This window comes from Vanessa tameamea, chromosome 13 (assembly GCF_037043105.1).
Source record: "Vanessa tameamea isolate UH-Manoa-2023 chromosome 13, ilVanTame1 primary haplotype, whole genome shotgun sequence".
NCBI classification, from domain to species: Eukaryota; Metazoa; Arthropoda; class Insecta; order Lepidoptera; family Nymphalidae; genus Vanessa; species Vanessa tameamea.
This window is the reverse complement of record NC_087321.1, coordinates 9,806,231-9,822,355: the sequence shown is the minus strand read 5'-3', so window position 1 is coordinate 9,822,355 and position 16,125 is coordinate 9,806,231. Positions and strand designations below refer to the sequence as shown.

The window sequence follows — 16,125 nt, the reverse complement described above, 5'->3', positions numbered from 1 at the left end:
TAGATAAAGCACAAACTATCTGAAAAGAACCCGGAAAAGAAAGGTTTGTTTTGTTCCAATTTGCTAATTGGTTATAACCTATGATATTTATAAAATTTAAGTGTCTGTTTGCTATGTCAAAATAACAGTTTTTACGTACTATAAAAGTTAATATGTAAAATCTTTAAAAAAAAAAAATTGTCTTTCTGCTTCTTCCGTACTGGACTTTGACAGGATTTTAACAGGCAGATAGCTGATGTTGTGAAAATTAAATTAGTCTAATCTTATTCTAGAATAATAATTAGGCTTTCGTGCTACAAAATTAAACCAATGAAATGTTTAACAATGTTCGCTTCGACGTCTGCGCTGTTGTCAGTAACAGCTTATTTTCAATATACCTAATAAACAAATAAACAGGAGCCGTTAGTTTCATTTCCAAGGTCATCATTTATTATTTAGGACACATCAACATTCGGTTTGAATGTAGTCCCTATAGGGCTCTTTATACGTCATGGTTATCATTACTTCTGCCTAAATATAAAACATAATACCTTTCCTGATTGAAACAGGAACTAGCCTTGTCATATTTGACAATCTTTTGTAAATAAGAAAACAATTCTCACCGTACTCTCTTAAATGTAATTATCTTTTTAATGCTTTGTGTAACGTCTGGGAAGGTACCATCACTTCTCTGTTCTATTTTGAAGGGTGAGCCAATATTATGCCAATTACAGGCATAAATAGGCATATATAGTATGCCAACATAATACATTCTTCATGGCATATGATGATGGCAGTAAAATTACTGTCAAAGTGATTCAATGGATACCTGGTTTTCTCATAATATGTGGCTATTATGGGTACACGTTACCATACCTGACTTCGTACGAGTTACGAGATATTCATATAAACTCCCATTTTCCACCATTTTTGCTTTTACAAAATAAACTATTCTCCGAAATTCGGGACTCACTAGATTTGGCTGGTTTTGATCAGGACAAACGATTTTATAAGAATAGATTCGGTATAAAATGTGAACTGTCATATTTATATTAAGGTAACAATTTAGGCGTACGTATAGAACATGGTTACCAATAACTCTATACATACAAAGTTTTTGATAACTTTGGAATTGGTGATAAAAGTATTTTCCAGTCGTATGGGAAAAAAAGTATTTTTAGTATACAATATTGATGTTGTATTGGAATCCAGAGTAGTTTCCACAAGATGCGTCTATTAACAGACGGTACGATAAATTTCAAAAAATATCTTCAATAAATATTTCATACGCAGACACGACGGTTTCATATTAATTATGTATTTATAGAGTTTTATTTGTATCTGAGATAATAAAGTGAAGAGAACGCTGATAATACAAAGCTCCTAAAAGATTTAAATCCGGACAAGAACTGACTGACTGCTGATTTTTTAATGTGCGGAAATTGTGTTTACAATTCATTTCATGCACGACGGTTAAGGAAATTCACAAAGAAACAGCTTAGGAAATTAAGCTAACACACCTTGAACTTAATAGGAGCCTCAGTTTACCCGCTTTCTGATGTTTTTCTGACCGATTGCTGTCACAGTGATCATTGTCTGGATGACTACCCAACTGCGCAGGACATAAATTTTAGTGCAGAAATGTAATCTCTATTCCTGGAATAAGATTGAAATCTTATAATAACCTGGTAAGGAGACGAGATCTTTGCCCATCAATGATTACAATCTGTTTTCATTTGACATTAATGTATTTAATAGATCAGAATATGATCAACTTTAAGAGCCGAGATGGCCCAGTGGTTAGAACGCGTGCATCTTAACCGATCATTGCGGGATCAAACTCAGGCAAGCACCACTGAATTTTCATGTGCTTATTTATGTGTTTATAATTCATCTCGCGCTCGGCGGTGAAGGAAAACATCGTGAGGAAACCTGCTTGTGTCTTATTTCAACGAAATTTTGCCACATGTATATCCAACCCGCATTGGAGCAGCGTGGTGGAATATGCTCCGAAACCTTTTCCTCAAAGGGAGAGGAGGCCTTAGCCCAGCAGTGGGAAACCGGCTGTTAATGTGTGTGTATGATTAACTTTATAGGAATATACTAATTACTAAACTCTTTATACCATGCTTTAAGATTCGCATAATATCATCCGAAAGCCGAACATTGATTGAAAAGCTAATTCGGTGCTGACTTTGAGGTTCGTTAAACCCCTGCTATGTTTGGTAAATCAACAGTTTGCTTATACTGCTCGTGTACTATGTCTGAATACTGAGAAACGCGAATAGCACTCGACTTATAACCATTTTCAGTAGCAGTTTTGCTTTAAATTCAAATATTCATTCCTTTCAAAACATTTTTTCCAGTTAAATATTACTTGCCTACTAATTAATTCGTAATAATTACTACGCCAAGACGGGTCAGTGGTTGGAACACTTGCTATACATCATTGAACGTGAAATTTAAGGCTTAATTATATATATATTTACTTTTATAATCTGTGGCAATAAAAAGGTTAATTTTTTTCTTTCTTTAATTCTTATTCTCTGTTTTGTTTACGGTGTCTCTTGTGCCAAATGTAGTACATTAAATATAGTCAATAAAGACATTGACTCCATACTAATTTCGTCTGATGTAATTGCTCAAGAAACATGATTTAATTTATAATTTTATTATTTAATCGCCTTATCATATTCGGGGCTTCAAATTAGAAGTCGATAGTGTGGGTAGATTTAATCAAAACGAGACAAATAACATATAATTATCTGTGGTCTTGATATAAAATTACGTTCACAATTGGATTTTACATCGACAACATCTCGTGAACCGAAAGATTCGATAGAGATATTGGGTAGCGTGGCGTTCCCATATTCTCTTTGTAATCTCTTTTTTACCGAGAAATATACATCGAGTAAGCAAGCAAGGACAAACTTAAATACTTTATTTAAACATCCTTGCCATTTTAATTTCGAAATTCCTATTATATATCACATAAGTTCTATTAGGAACTTTTATATCAAGTTATCCTGTTAGATATACTAAAACCATCTATGTTTAGGTACCTTTTTTTTATCTCGCTGGTAAATCTCGTTACGCGTTTCCCCCACGTGAAAGTGGCCTTATGCCCCATATATGGGACTCGCCGGTGCCCGGGACGCCTAGTGTGCCCTGATTCACCGAAATACCTACTAAAAAAAGCAGCAGTACCCACTCCGCCACGGGATTGCTTTCGCATGCTACCGTGACGAAACATGGTTAAGTACCTAGGTTAAGACCGTGTCACACTGTCGGACTCTGCCAGTGTTAGAGCTTTATGAATTAGATCATATAAGCAATGTGGAGTTTATAAATTACCTTGCCTTTGATGTTAGCCAGCAAAGAAAAAAGTCCAGTACTTTGTACTTAACGACATGTTTTAAATAGGATATCCTCCTCGGTAGGGATACGCTCGTAAAACTTATCATGATAAATATTTATTACTTTAACCAAATTATATTACGAATAAAATATATACATGTAAACACTGGTTGTGTTAGCAAAAGTAATGTAACTTCTGCGAGTTGAATACTCTTATATACGAGTATAATAATTTTATGGAAAACATATTATATATAATAATAAAAGAATATATAACATGAATAAAACGCCCACACCTTCGCCTATTACTCGTAACACGTAACCATAAAGTTTCACTTTAATAATACAAAAATAAAAAAGCATCTGTCATAATTGGACGTACAGTTTTGTCATTTGAGTTTCCTCTGCTAAATAAGTATGAATTAACTCGAAATATATTCATATTCATTCGGGATTGCGTGTTGTAGTGAATATTTTATCAAACAATGAGAACTTAAACGTATCATCAAATCAAATAATTCTTTATACAAGTAGGCTCGTAAAAGCACATCTTACAGGGTTGATTTTAATGTTTACAATAATCATATTAAAACATTGTAATAGTCAAGAATGTCTTAGTATAAAATATTACTATATTCTAAACACGTTGAATACACGGGTTCGCTATAACTGTTGTTTAGTTTTATAATTTGGTAAAAATTAAGGAACCAAAAATTAGACGAAATTATTACTAATATTATAAAACGAGAGTGAGATTGTTCGTTTGTTTGTTACGTTTATGTGTCGTAACTACTCAATCGATCGTCATGAAATTTTGCTTACAACTTATAAGGTGTACGGAAATGATCATATAATAATACGATATAACAACCTGCAAACTTAGCTGAGCGCACACCGAAACCAATCACCCCCCTCCCCTCAACGGGCGTAAACGTTATTATGTTTGATTTAGAAAATAATATACACCAAAAATATATGTTGCTAACGTATGTATGTGCGTTATTAAATATTTAATAGCTATAGTTAGTATTGTCTTTATAATAATACAAGCGACTCGCCCCGGCCTCGCACGGGTGCAATTTATACAGTACGGGTGTATTTAGAATTGTTGGTATTAGTTACGACGATTATCCCCACATAGAAATAACCAAATCGCGCCTCTGTATAATATTAATATCAAGTAGTATTATTATAACGGGGACGCGGTAAATCCCGTTCCTGGTGTACTTTTCAAAACATTGTTTACCATTTTATAAATGAACCTCAAACTAAACCTCATTATACAAACGTATAATTAAACCAAGTATTCTTAGCACTCTTTTCAAAGATCTACTAAACAAACCCATGACCTCTTGCTATGGCTTCCTGTTCTTTACAATACTTCTCTATTCACAGAAATCCTTTATGAATGTATTTATTGTTATGTAGTCCCATTCTCGTTTTTATGTCGTACATAATTTGGCTGTAACACTCGTTTCTAAGTCGAATATACGTGTCAACTAGGCCGTTCTATATTTGGTATAATAGATCGAAATGGTATATTTTTTTATTGATTTTATATGAATAGAAATACACAACAATGGCTAAAGGAATTTGAATATATTTAATTCAAATGAGCTGGGCCAGATTCCATTGAATAGAACACGTGGAATTTAAACTAAGATCACGGGTTTATATCCGCGTAACTGGGCTATGTTTCGCCGTGCTTAATTTAGGTTTATTATTTTTATATTCTATAAAATTAGGAGGGCTGGCAAATCAGTCATCTGCTGGCAAGTGGTCACCACTATCCATAGACGTTGGTAGAAATATTTATCACTCCTCATGCATGCCAATGCACCACCAACCTAAGAGACTAAGATAATATGTTCCTTATGCATTTAGTTAAATTGGTTCACTTACCCTTGACTTACACAACAATTCTAAGCATTGTTACTTAGCTTTAGAATATATGATACGTCAATGGTACCTACCCAGAAGGGGCTTGCATAAAGGCCTATTACAAAGTACTCATAAAAAATAATTAAAAAAATTATATTTATTAGACACGTAAACTGTTAACGCAGTAAAGCAAATATATTTAGATGCTCACAAAGCATGAATCGAAAACAAATTTGTATTGCTATTTATAAATATAAATACTAACCACACAAAACTTTAACATACATAATTGTTTACGAAAAAAGAATCATAATAATTCCAAAATGAAAATGAATGAAAATTAATTTTCCATAAAATAAAACTTAATATTTTTTTACTTTTTGTATTTCAAATGTTGTAAAAGAGTAACTACTTAATTTATTGCCTGTTCTTCTCTGTAGAATCTACATTCCGAACCGGTAGTTGATTTACGTTTAACATAGTTCTCTAAAATCACGATTCATTTTTAATTTTTAAATACTAAGTCTTAATACCAATCATAGATTACTTAACTATTTGGATTTTGAGTATAAATCACGATTTTAATAAGAACCTTACGGGTCTAATTTTATTTTTAAAGTCTATTTTACAATTTGGTTATCACTATTCCCCTATGATGCCAGGACGAGTAAAATATATTATTAGCTTACTTTCATATCACATTGTGTAATATGTATAATGTATATCTAGAAACCCGCATCATGGAAGTAGTTCCAAGCCGCCTCGTTAACACGAGTGGACTCTTCCCAGCACCGTGGCTCATTTACGTACACTTACTAGGTTATTTTTTGGTTATTTATTATAAATATTTTAGGAATATTTACAAAATATATTTTATATAATTCTGCATATAAGTTACAATAAATTAAATGCGACATAGTTTTAAAATTATATTGATTAGCAATTTATAAAGACTGAATTATATATATAAGTTGAATCTGTGTATATAAAATACGTATATAATACGTAATTTAAACTTTATGTCGGGCGTATAAAGTTTATACGGATCGTTTATGTAATTGTTTTGAAGTCCGGAGGTTTATGCACGATAATGCGTAGTAATTGACTATAATTAAATTAAAATTTATAATATATGACACTAGCTGTCCAAAATATAATACGTATAATAATACAGGGGTTCACAAACCAGCTCATAATGTATGAAACTTAAAAACTGAAATACAACAGTTAAAGTTTGCTAGATATAATATTCTAGACATTCATATTAAAAAACATATTTATTAATTTCTTGGGATTTTCGAACAGCCTGTATAAATACGTCACACCAATATCTAATTTGCGACACTTTTTTTTTATAATAAAGGAACATGCAAAAGTTTTATATCAAACGAGCATCAACTCAAACGAATTCATCCCTACAAAGAACACGCTTCCTTTGCTAACTCGCTTTTTCAATTCAGAAGTCTGACACAATCGACTTGCAAAGTCGACACAGAAATGCGCTTTGAACATTCCATGAAATTGCGGTCTATTTGACTTTGACAACAAGCGTTTAAATATAACATGTAATATACCTAATCGCTTGCTGGAAAGCGGTGCACTCAACATGATTGTAGTGATATCGGCTAAATCTGATGCTTCAATTACGAGCTTTATTTGTTATTTGTTTTTAATAACTTAATATTAAAACAGGAGGGAACTGACATGGCCCTGTGGTTAGAAAAGGTGATTGGAAATATGTTAACAATGTTAGAAAAAATCTGCGAGTCCAGCAAGACTCGCAGACTTTTTTTTTTAAATAATATCGTCAGCGGATACAAAGAAGTATTCAACTTTTGGAGAGTGACCTTTATTAACTTAAAATTAAACTTCATTTCTCAAAAGTTATAATTTTGGCGCTTTAGCTTTTATTCTTTTCTACTGATACTATTATGTATTAGCGTTTTATCGTTCCTTGCAACATTTACGAAGGCAACACCTTGATAAGTTCGAACTGTTATTTGAGTAGAGGAGTTCTTTGAGCTGGCTTACCTTTGTTTCAATAATGTTATTATACTTCATGATTTTCATTTTTATACATAATAGTTGTCGCCTACGGCTTTGCTCGTATTTTAGAGTTGGTCGTCAGTTAGGCTACGTCCTTCCTTGGAGTGTAAGTCCTTTCCACCAAATTTCATCGTATGGTGGTTGGTTCAGACAAAATTACCTTTGCGTTTTTAATATTAGTATAGATTATCTTTACCAAAAAAATAACAAATATGCCGATAATGTTAAAACTAACGATAACAATAAAATTAATAGAAATCTAAAAATGAGATAATTATAAATTAAGTGTTTAATTTGTATTGTTCACAGCCCGTTGGTATATACCGCGGAAAATACGAATGGGCCAACGAAGACAGTCCCATGGGTGGTGACTGTTCATTATGGGTACGAGCGGCTACATTGCAGCTAGATGATGGCCAGTGGCAATGCCAAGTCACCGCCAGCAATTATGATGTTCAGGTAAAAAAAATAACTATTATGCAACTAATATATTTAAATATAGAAGAATTTTATTCCACTTGAAAATACAGATCTATTAATCACAGTTATGGATTTCGGATATCCTTAAATTACACACACTCATCCTTAATTTACGTACACTCACATAAATACACACAGACAAGTTGTCTAATTATACACCAATTTGATACAGTGGACCTATTCTAAGTCCCGCTTAAAACAATGCACTTGAGATAGCATGACCTCTTGTACTTATGAACAAGTGTGTGCACCAACACAACTAAACTCTGATAATCGAATGTGATGTAAATTTAAGGCTTTTCGTGTTTTCCGAGGTACGTACTACTACTTATTTCTGGACAGAATGAGATAATTACTTTTTAATGCACCTAACCAAGGTTTGGACCCAAAACCTCAGGATCCTCGGCCAAATTTATGCTAAGCACTAGAATCTAAACCAATGAGGCTTCATGTATCTAATCATTAAATATTCTACATTCCAGGACGCTCTTTCCAGTCCACCTGCAGCTCTCGCCGTACGAGTTCCTCCCCAAACACCAAGAATACTTTACAATGGATCCCACGTGTTGCCCGGTCAGAATATTACTGTGCCATCTGGTGGCCGTGCAACTGTCGTCTGTGAAGCTAGATATGGAAATCCACCAGCTTATATTGAATGGTATTTAGGTAAGTTTAAAAAAATATATATATTTTATATTAAACAATTTTAGGTTCATTAGTTTAAAGTTTCAAAAGATTGTTCCAATATGTAATATAAATAAACTTGAAACTAACAATAATCTTCTCGTTTAATTGCATTTGCGATTATCTGGGTGAAAAATAAAACATATATTAAGACATATTCTTGAAACGATAGCTCGTTTAAAATTGACTTTGCGCCATCCAGAAATGAGTTTGAGAAATAAACAGCCATCTGACACTTTATTACACTTCAATAAATTCAAAATAATTTTAAAAATAGAACTCAATTTGTTCAAAGCATATCCTTTGAGGTAGTTCTTTTTTTTAAAAATAATTGCGACATAAATAAAATATTGTGCAAAATCTGTACAGCTAGTATTTATTTTATAAATATTTATAATTCTAGAGAAAGAACGATTGACAGCATGGAGTCAAACCAACTCATCAGAAGTGGAACGTCCCCGTGTGTGGGCGGCACGGTCGGTGCTCGAGCTGGGAGCGACGAGATCTGCACACGGCAGGCAACTGTCTTGTAGAGCTCATCATCCATCCTACCCATCGCCTTATTATAGAGATTCATACACAATGTTAGACGTGACATGTAAGTGTTTCAATAATTGCGTAAATTAAAATTAAAATGTTGAAAATTTATATTTGCAGTTGTAAATTTCTCTATCAACAATACAGTTTTTGGTGACGCCAGCAACTCGCTTACTTTATGACGTTTGATTATTCCAGTAAATGATAAAGAAATAATACATTACGAGACCTTGAAAATAAAAATATAGCAAAATAATAAAAATGTTTTTTGACAACAATGATCATAAATAAGAGAGATTAACCAACCAATTAAATCAATGCAAAAGTGAGTGCGTCACAAGTCACGCACTCTGTATTATCTCACTCACATAATCCGATGAAATGGCAATTCTGACACGTTAAGAAAAATCAGGCTTCGACCATCGACCAACGAGGCAGATAATATGATATTGTCAACTCAAAACGCCAGATATTATTTTGTAAAGAAACTAAGTGAAAAGAGAAGTTTTAACAAAACTTAGTGATCGTCTGTTGCAGAAAACAAAGTTAATGTTATATAAAACTAGTTATTCCGAGGCTTCAATTTACATAACTTACTGTCAAATAACATTAGACGACTGTGCGATGTTTTAAATGAGACGACGCTATATAAATTTAAAAGTAAACTAATTCTTTGCGACTTTACTTGGCTTCTTCCAAAGTTGCCTTTTGTTCGATTATTATCGAAGTTTAAAGAATTTAAACTTAACTGAATAATAGGATTAAAATATTTAAATAATATTATTTTCTGGTGCAAAGTTATAGTATATCGAAATTATTAACAATATTTTCAATGTAGTTGTTCCAGAAGTATCCATTGTTGGAGCAGATGCAAGTTCTCTTGCGAGTCTGGAAGAAGGTTCCAGTGCATTGACCCTTGAATGCAGAGCTGATGGGAATCCTAGTCCTTACGTATGGTGGACTAGAGATGGACAAGTTATCGCCACTAATGGGGCCAAGCTTATAAGAGCTCCAATAACTAGGAATGATTCAGGTACATACTTTTTGATTTTTTATTTCTTTTAAGGAAGCGAAAGACCAACTGGTGTTAAGTGTTGCCTATATGCCCTGGCACTGTCATAAAAACGATCACATACCAGTACAAGCCAATTGACGATAATAAACTCATTGAACCATTCACGCTCTAAGCCAGAACACAGCAATACAAATTATTGATTTTTGACAACAACATAACTGATGAGAAAGTTGAACCCATCGGGACTATCTACAAAACTCTACACCATATAGAAGATTGGAAAATAATGTTGTTATTTCAAGTTCTCTCAACCGTGAAGTCTAAGTTATATATCGTGACAATAGTTGTACTATTTTACTTAATCATGAAACCAGAAAATGATCTTGTTCTACATCGCAAATATAATTGCTTTAAGAAGTTAATAGAACGATATTTTTTTCAGGTATATATGGATGTCAAGCAAGAAATTCACTGGGAACATCTGATTCTGTTAAAATAGAAGTTGACGTTAAATGTAAGTAACAGAATATGTAATTAAGACAATAAAATAACGATCTTGATGCCCATCTTAATGGAATCTTTATTTTGATCTTTTTTGAAGCCTCACGTTCTCTTTAATTTTGTAAAATGCGTATTCTATCTGTAAGAGTTTTCTTTGGTGTCTTATAATTTTGTTTATTCATTGTCACATTCATGAAAATACCAAATGTTTTTCCAATAATTTTACGGCGTACTTCAAAAACAAACCTGAACAGTCTGAAAAATTAACTTTCGATATTGTTATCGATAAGCAAATTACTATTGCCTCAACTATCTTTATAACATATTTAGATAATAGTTAGACTTTATATTTCTATATATATCTCGGGTTCTCGAAAAAGTCCTCATAATCATTTTTACAAACTATTAGGATGTGTTAAATAATTATAATAAAAATTTCGTAGTTCCTCCAAGGGTGACGTGGGTTGGACCAGACACAGTCGTGGAAGCAAATCTATTTTCGGAAGTTACATTGGAGTGTAAAGCGGAAGGAAACCCGTCACCATCTTACCAATGGTACCATAAGTAAGTATATTATTACATTCTATTAACAAATTCCTCAAAATTGATTCTTGATAAAGTTCCAAAATTCTAGTCGTTTCGTATCATAATGTCAAATTACTTCTGCTTAACTTTTAAGCAAGATAGCTTCGAAAGTTTTCGTGATATTATTTTTAAATTAAATATAAGTAAATAACGATATATAACTAATCACTGCATGATGTCAAAAATATTATAACGACTAGCACACAATGTAAAGTAGTGGTTATGTAGCAAGAAGTGACTATATTACGGTTCCCTTAGTTCGTTTACATTAAAAGGTATGAATTAAAAGAATTGTAAACTTTACAGTCCTAACTTATCATCAATGAGCGGCCATCTCGATGATGGGTACCCAATATCGTCGACCCCCCAACTATTGCTTCACAACGTGTCGTACACTCAGCATGGTCGTTACACGTGTATCGCTACCAACCACATCGGACTTGAAGAAAGGTTTGTACGATATTTCCAATAGCACTTATTATGGAGTTGTTTCGGACACTGAATATACACTTGAAAAACTGCAAAATAGACATTTTTTTTGTTGATTTACCTACTTATTTCGCCAAATTTAATTTTTACTCGTTGTCAGGAGCCACCAGTCGGAAGCCGTCACCCTCAACGTGTTGGGCCCACCTGTGGGTGCAGACACTAGTGCGGCGCACGCTTGGAGCGGTGCGGAGGGTCGTGTACAAGCGTCCGTCTGCGCTGACCCGCCTCCTCGCCGCGCTGCATGGCTCTGGGGCAGCTTGAGGCTCGATGTTCCCTCACATATTGGTTAATAAGATTATTATTATTTGTTATATCTCCAGACATACCATTCGGCAAATTATCATAGATACCGATGATATTAATATGTCCTAATCTGATTTTATTATACCTGTCTATCCAGGTCGTTACAAAACTCTGGAGCCTACGAACATCAATGGCTGCTATCGGTACACGCTGCTGATCACTAGTACGAGTATGTCGGACGCACGTGTTTATGTGCTACACGTTGAAAATGAACGTGGATTCTCCTCTCATTCGGTTGCTCTTACCGTGCATGGTGAGTAGCGGTGACAATGATGGTGGTGCTTGTGGTGGTGGTGCTGCAAAACATTATTATGGAAAATATGTGATACATTTTATTTTGAATTTTTTATGTTACCTCCTAATAATTATGTTATCAGCATTAAAAGTTAGGGTTTTTTTTTTTAATTTATTTATGTTTTTTTCAATGTGTGACAGCATTTGGAATACAAGGAAATATCATGACCATGTATAATTTCTTCACGCAGAGAATTTTTCGCTAACAGAGACAGCACACGTGGCGCCGTTAATCGCTGCTGCGCTGCTCGTAGCCGCACTGCTCGTTCTCATACTGTGTCTCGTCGTGCGCTGCAGGAGAAGGAGAGGTGAGAACACAATTAGACATTATACAGACGTCGAGGTGGATGGGAAATACACCAATTGTTTGATTGTTAATTCATTTGTGATGTGATGTTTGATGATCATAACAGTTTCTTTTATTCATTTGTAGATACATATTATTCTTTATTTCCTTACAGAAAGCGTCGAATACAAGACTGATGATTTAGATAGGTGAGTTCTTCTTTTATATATAGTTATTTTAACTCTGCCAAAACTTTTCCCGAATTCGTTAGGTGTAAGAAGGCTGGCAGATTTACAATAAGTGGCTACCACGGTCCATAAAAATGACTCTGCGCCAGAAGGGAAACTCAAATTTTATTGTTGCCTTGGAAAGCACGTGAAGTTGCTGGCTCTGCGCCTGATTTATTTCTGTTCGAGGCTTGACTCCCGTCGCATCGGATTATGCATAGAATAAAGCAATAGTGTTTGCGCACAAACTTGTGTACAATAATATGTGCTAATAGCTAGTTTTCCTTAGAAAATCCACCACGACCGGACTCGGTCTAGTATGAGGTCATCAATCTTTCGTAATGGAGGATCCATAACATAAGTTTTTTTTTTCAAAAACAGTGAAAAGACAGTGCTACCCGCTGATGCAGTGTACTCGCCGCGCGACCAGCCAAGGACCGCTGCAGTTTCGCGGGTAGGAGCTGGGGGTCCGGAGCGAGGCGTCGGGGGAATGGGGGGAACGGGGGCGCGGTACTCCCCTGGCGCGCTACAAGTGCGTCGTGCAGCCGTCGTGCTGCAACCCCCCACCACCGTGTGAGCTGCACAGGTGTGATGCACTTCACTATTAACTGATTTTGACTGTTTGTGTGATATAATACGGCACCACTAAATACCACTGTCGCAATAAATTTAATGCAATCAAACAGTACTTAGTCGTAGCGTAGGAAATACATGACATATTTAAACGAACGTTGCTGCGTTGAAAATACCTCAAATCTTTCCTGGGAGATCAAAAGATGCTTCACGGGAGTTCAGCCTTATGGTAGATTTTAATACATTTTTTCCTATTGTTTTCACACAAGTTTTCGTGGTACCATCGCTCAAATATTAATCATGTTGTCTAACCTACCGTTTAAATTCTTGTAATCCCACTTTGACTCTGAACTTGGTTTTGCAGTAACATATCATAAATTTAAATGAGGATTGGGATTAATGCATTAGCATTTTCATTGGCAAAATGGTCGACAGATAACAAATAAAGTAAAATATGACAAATTAATAACTAAACTATGATAAATAAACTCATACCATACACTCACATGGGCTTTGAAAGTATTTATGAAATAACTAGCTGAACCTGCGGCTTTAACCCCGCGAAATTAATAAATCACAAACTTCCAACCCCGTTTTACCCCCTTAGGGGTGGAGTTTCGTAAAATCCGAATTTCTACACATAGGGAACCTATCTGCCAAATTTCAAGTTTGTAAATTTTATAGTTTCTGAGATTTCGTGATTAATCAGTGAGTGGTATTTCGCTTTTTATACATAGAAAAATTTGTGATGCGATTCAAATATTAATCTTTATCCTTAAAATATCATTTAACATTTTATTATTTTATCTTATTTATTTTACGTCAACAGAAACAGAGAGTGATTAAAAACAAATTCACGAATTAAGTGTAATTTCGTCAAATAATATTCGCAATTATTGGTATTCGTCGTTTCCTTTATGTATTCCATTATCGTAACTTTTATTAAACAAGCTTTCGTTTATTCACCTGTCACCATGATTCACATCCAAACGACGTTTAATTACTGTGAGTGCAGACATGTAAATCAACTTGGCATTTTAAGGTATTAACATAACAATGAGCAATATGAGCACCGTCACGCTTATGTATTTAGATCACTATAACTAAGTACATTTTGCAATAACATATTTTCCCCACAAGGATATTTTCAACCAATTATACTTTCATTACGTAAAATATAACTTCTACGAAATCGACAAGCTTACGTGTAATTTTTTTGTTATTCAGATGTTACTTAAATGTTCTTTCGTCGTATATATAAAATTAAATGTAGTTTTTTTTTTTTTTGATTAATAGGCAGCAATTTCGTCGTTGGAAAAAGAAGCCAAAGAAAACGTTTATGCGGTACACGATCCGCATATTCAGTACGAGTTAACTATAAATAATCACGGGGAACCGCCTAAATACTTATCGCTGTCTAAGCCTCTAACACACCAAAGGACGCACGCTTTTGATCCGCAACATTTTAAATTTAATGAAATTAATAACAATTACTATAACGATAATAATTTATCTACATTTAAATCTGACCCAAGACATAGAAAGTCTGATAGAAGTAATCGACGAAATAACAAAAATGAACAAAGTTACTCATGTCAGAGCAACCAAGATGTTAAGTATTCCATTAACCCACAATTCGGAGTGGTTAGAGCTTCTGAGAATAATCACATAACTGATGCACAAAATAAAAACAACCCTCGTAATAGTTTTTATAATAAGGGTCGAATATACGAACGAAATAATTCGGGAAGAAAGAATAAAGTTGTCAGGAAAACCCAAGATAAAGATAATGATTTTAAAAGGATTGACTCTAAAAGAGCTCCAAATGGAAGTAAAAAAGTTAAAAATTTCGAAGTCCACAATGAACCAGTGCAAGAGAATGAAAAAGAACGTTCTTTTGAGGAACTTAAAGCGGAGCAAAAAGTACAAGACACAAAAACAAACTCGATGCCTCGACCTGGAAAGGTTAAAGAGATTGCATCAAGATTTAATAGGAACAGTAGTGAAAATTTGAGACAATCGGTGAAAGAAAAAGTTGAGAGACCAAAGCCTATACAGAGCTACGATCAAGCTTATTTGGATCATGTGTTCCCAGACGCTGTAGAAATTTAGAATTATGGTGTAATGTACGAGGAACAATAAATAGATCTCTTAGTGTTATGTGCTGTTCTGAGTGATGAATCTTTAAGTGTAAATTTAAAAACATTTTAGTACTTCTAATCTATAGGATATTTATTGACGAAACTGCCTCTTTATCACCTTATACATAATTGCAGTCTTGCTAATATTATTATATGATATAAATCATGGCCATATTGTTTTTATGATACAGTAGATTTTAGAATAAGAACATTTCATGACGTTTACTAAACTCAGCACAAAGACGCTTTTATTATTAGATTTATGATATATTGTCTATTTTAATAACTTCATGTTATTATTTTTATATTTAACATCTCGTGTACTTAAATATAATTGATTTTTATTTATTTGTGATCAAATATCTTGCTTTTCAATAGTTTTATGGTTCGTTACTGTTCTATCTATAACTTGTATAGTTTCTTTTTGTAATGTTTTGTATTGTTGAATTTTAACTGTATTAAATTTATAATTTAAAAAGTCAGTGTAGTTTTATCTATTCCCATATGAATGCACATTTTAATTCCTTAGCAATTAATATTCTATTTCATTACTTAAATTACTCGAAAGCAATGAAATTGTAAATGTTCGTTTAATTTATCCACACCGCTTCAAAAGCCAAACGTGTGTTTAAAGGGAAACATGTTAAAAATTAAAAATATTTTAAAATATTGTTTTATTATATTTTATTTTAAAACTACAGTTGCGTTGAATAATCAAATGACAGAGGAAATTAGAGTCACGAAAAT

At 33.6% G+C, this 16,125-nt stretch overlaps 1 protein-coding gene across 1 annotated transcript in view; it reads left to right on the top strand.

Annotated features, from left to right (window-relative positions):
• The window catches only part of LOC113393694 (uncharacterized protein), a 60,356-nt gene extending 44,500 nt beyond the window's left edge, over positions 1-15,856 (top strand). Inside the window, exons 2-14 of the mRNA XM_064216756.1 lie at positions 7,573-7,722; positions 8,226-8,409; positions 8,831-9,025; positions 9,803-9,997; positions 10,422-10,493; positions 10,924-11,044; positions 11,372-11,515; positions 11,655-11,839; positions 11,955-12,110; positions 12,343-12,459; positions 12,613-12,646; positions 13,046-13,250; positions 14,534-15,856. Of these exons, the coding sequence (XP_064072826.1) occupies positions 7,624-7,722; positions 8,226-8,409; positions 8,831-9,025; positions 9,803-9,997; positions 10,422-10,493; positions 10,924-11,044; positions 11,372-11,515; positions 11,655-11,839; positions 11,955-12,110; positions 12,343-12,459; positions 12,613-12,646; positions 13,046-13,241 (1,698 nt within the window). The 5' untranslated portion in view covers positions 7,573-7,623 and the 3' untranslated portion in view covers positions 13,242-13,250; positions 14,534-15,856. The remainder of the gene's footprint in view (positions 1-7,572; positions 7,723-8,225; positions 8,410-8,830; positions 9,026-9,802; positions 9,998-10,421; positions 10,494-10,923; positions 11,045-11,371; positions 11,516-11,654; positions 11,840-11,954; positions 12,111-12,342; positions 12,460-12,612; positions 12,647-13,045; positions 13,251-14,533) is intronic.
• The last annotated feature ends 269 nt before the right edge of the window (positions 15,857-16,125 follow it).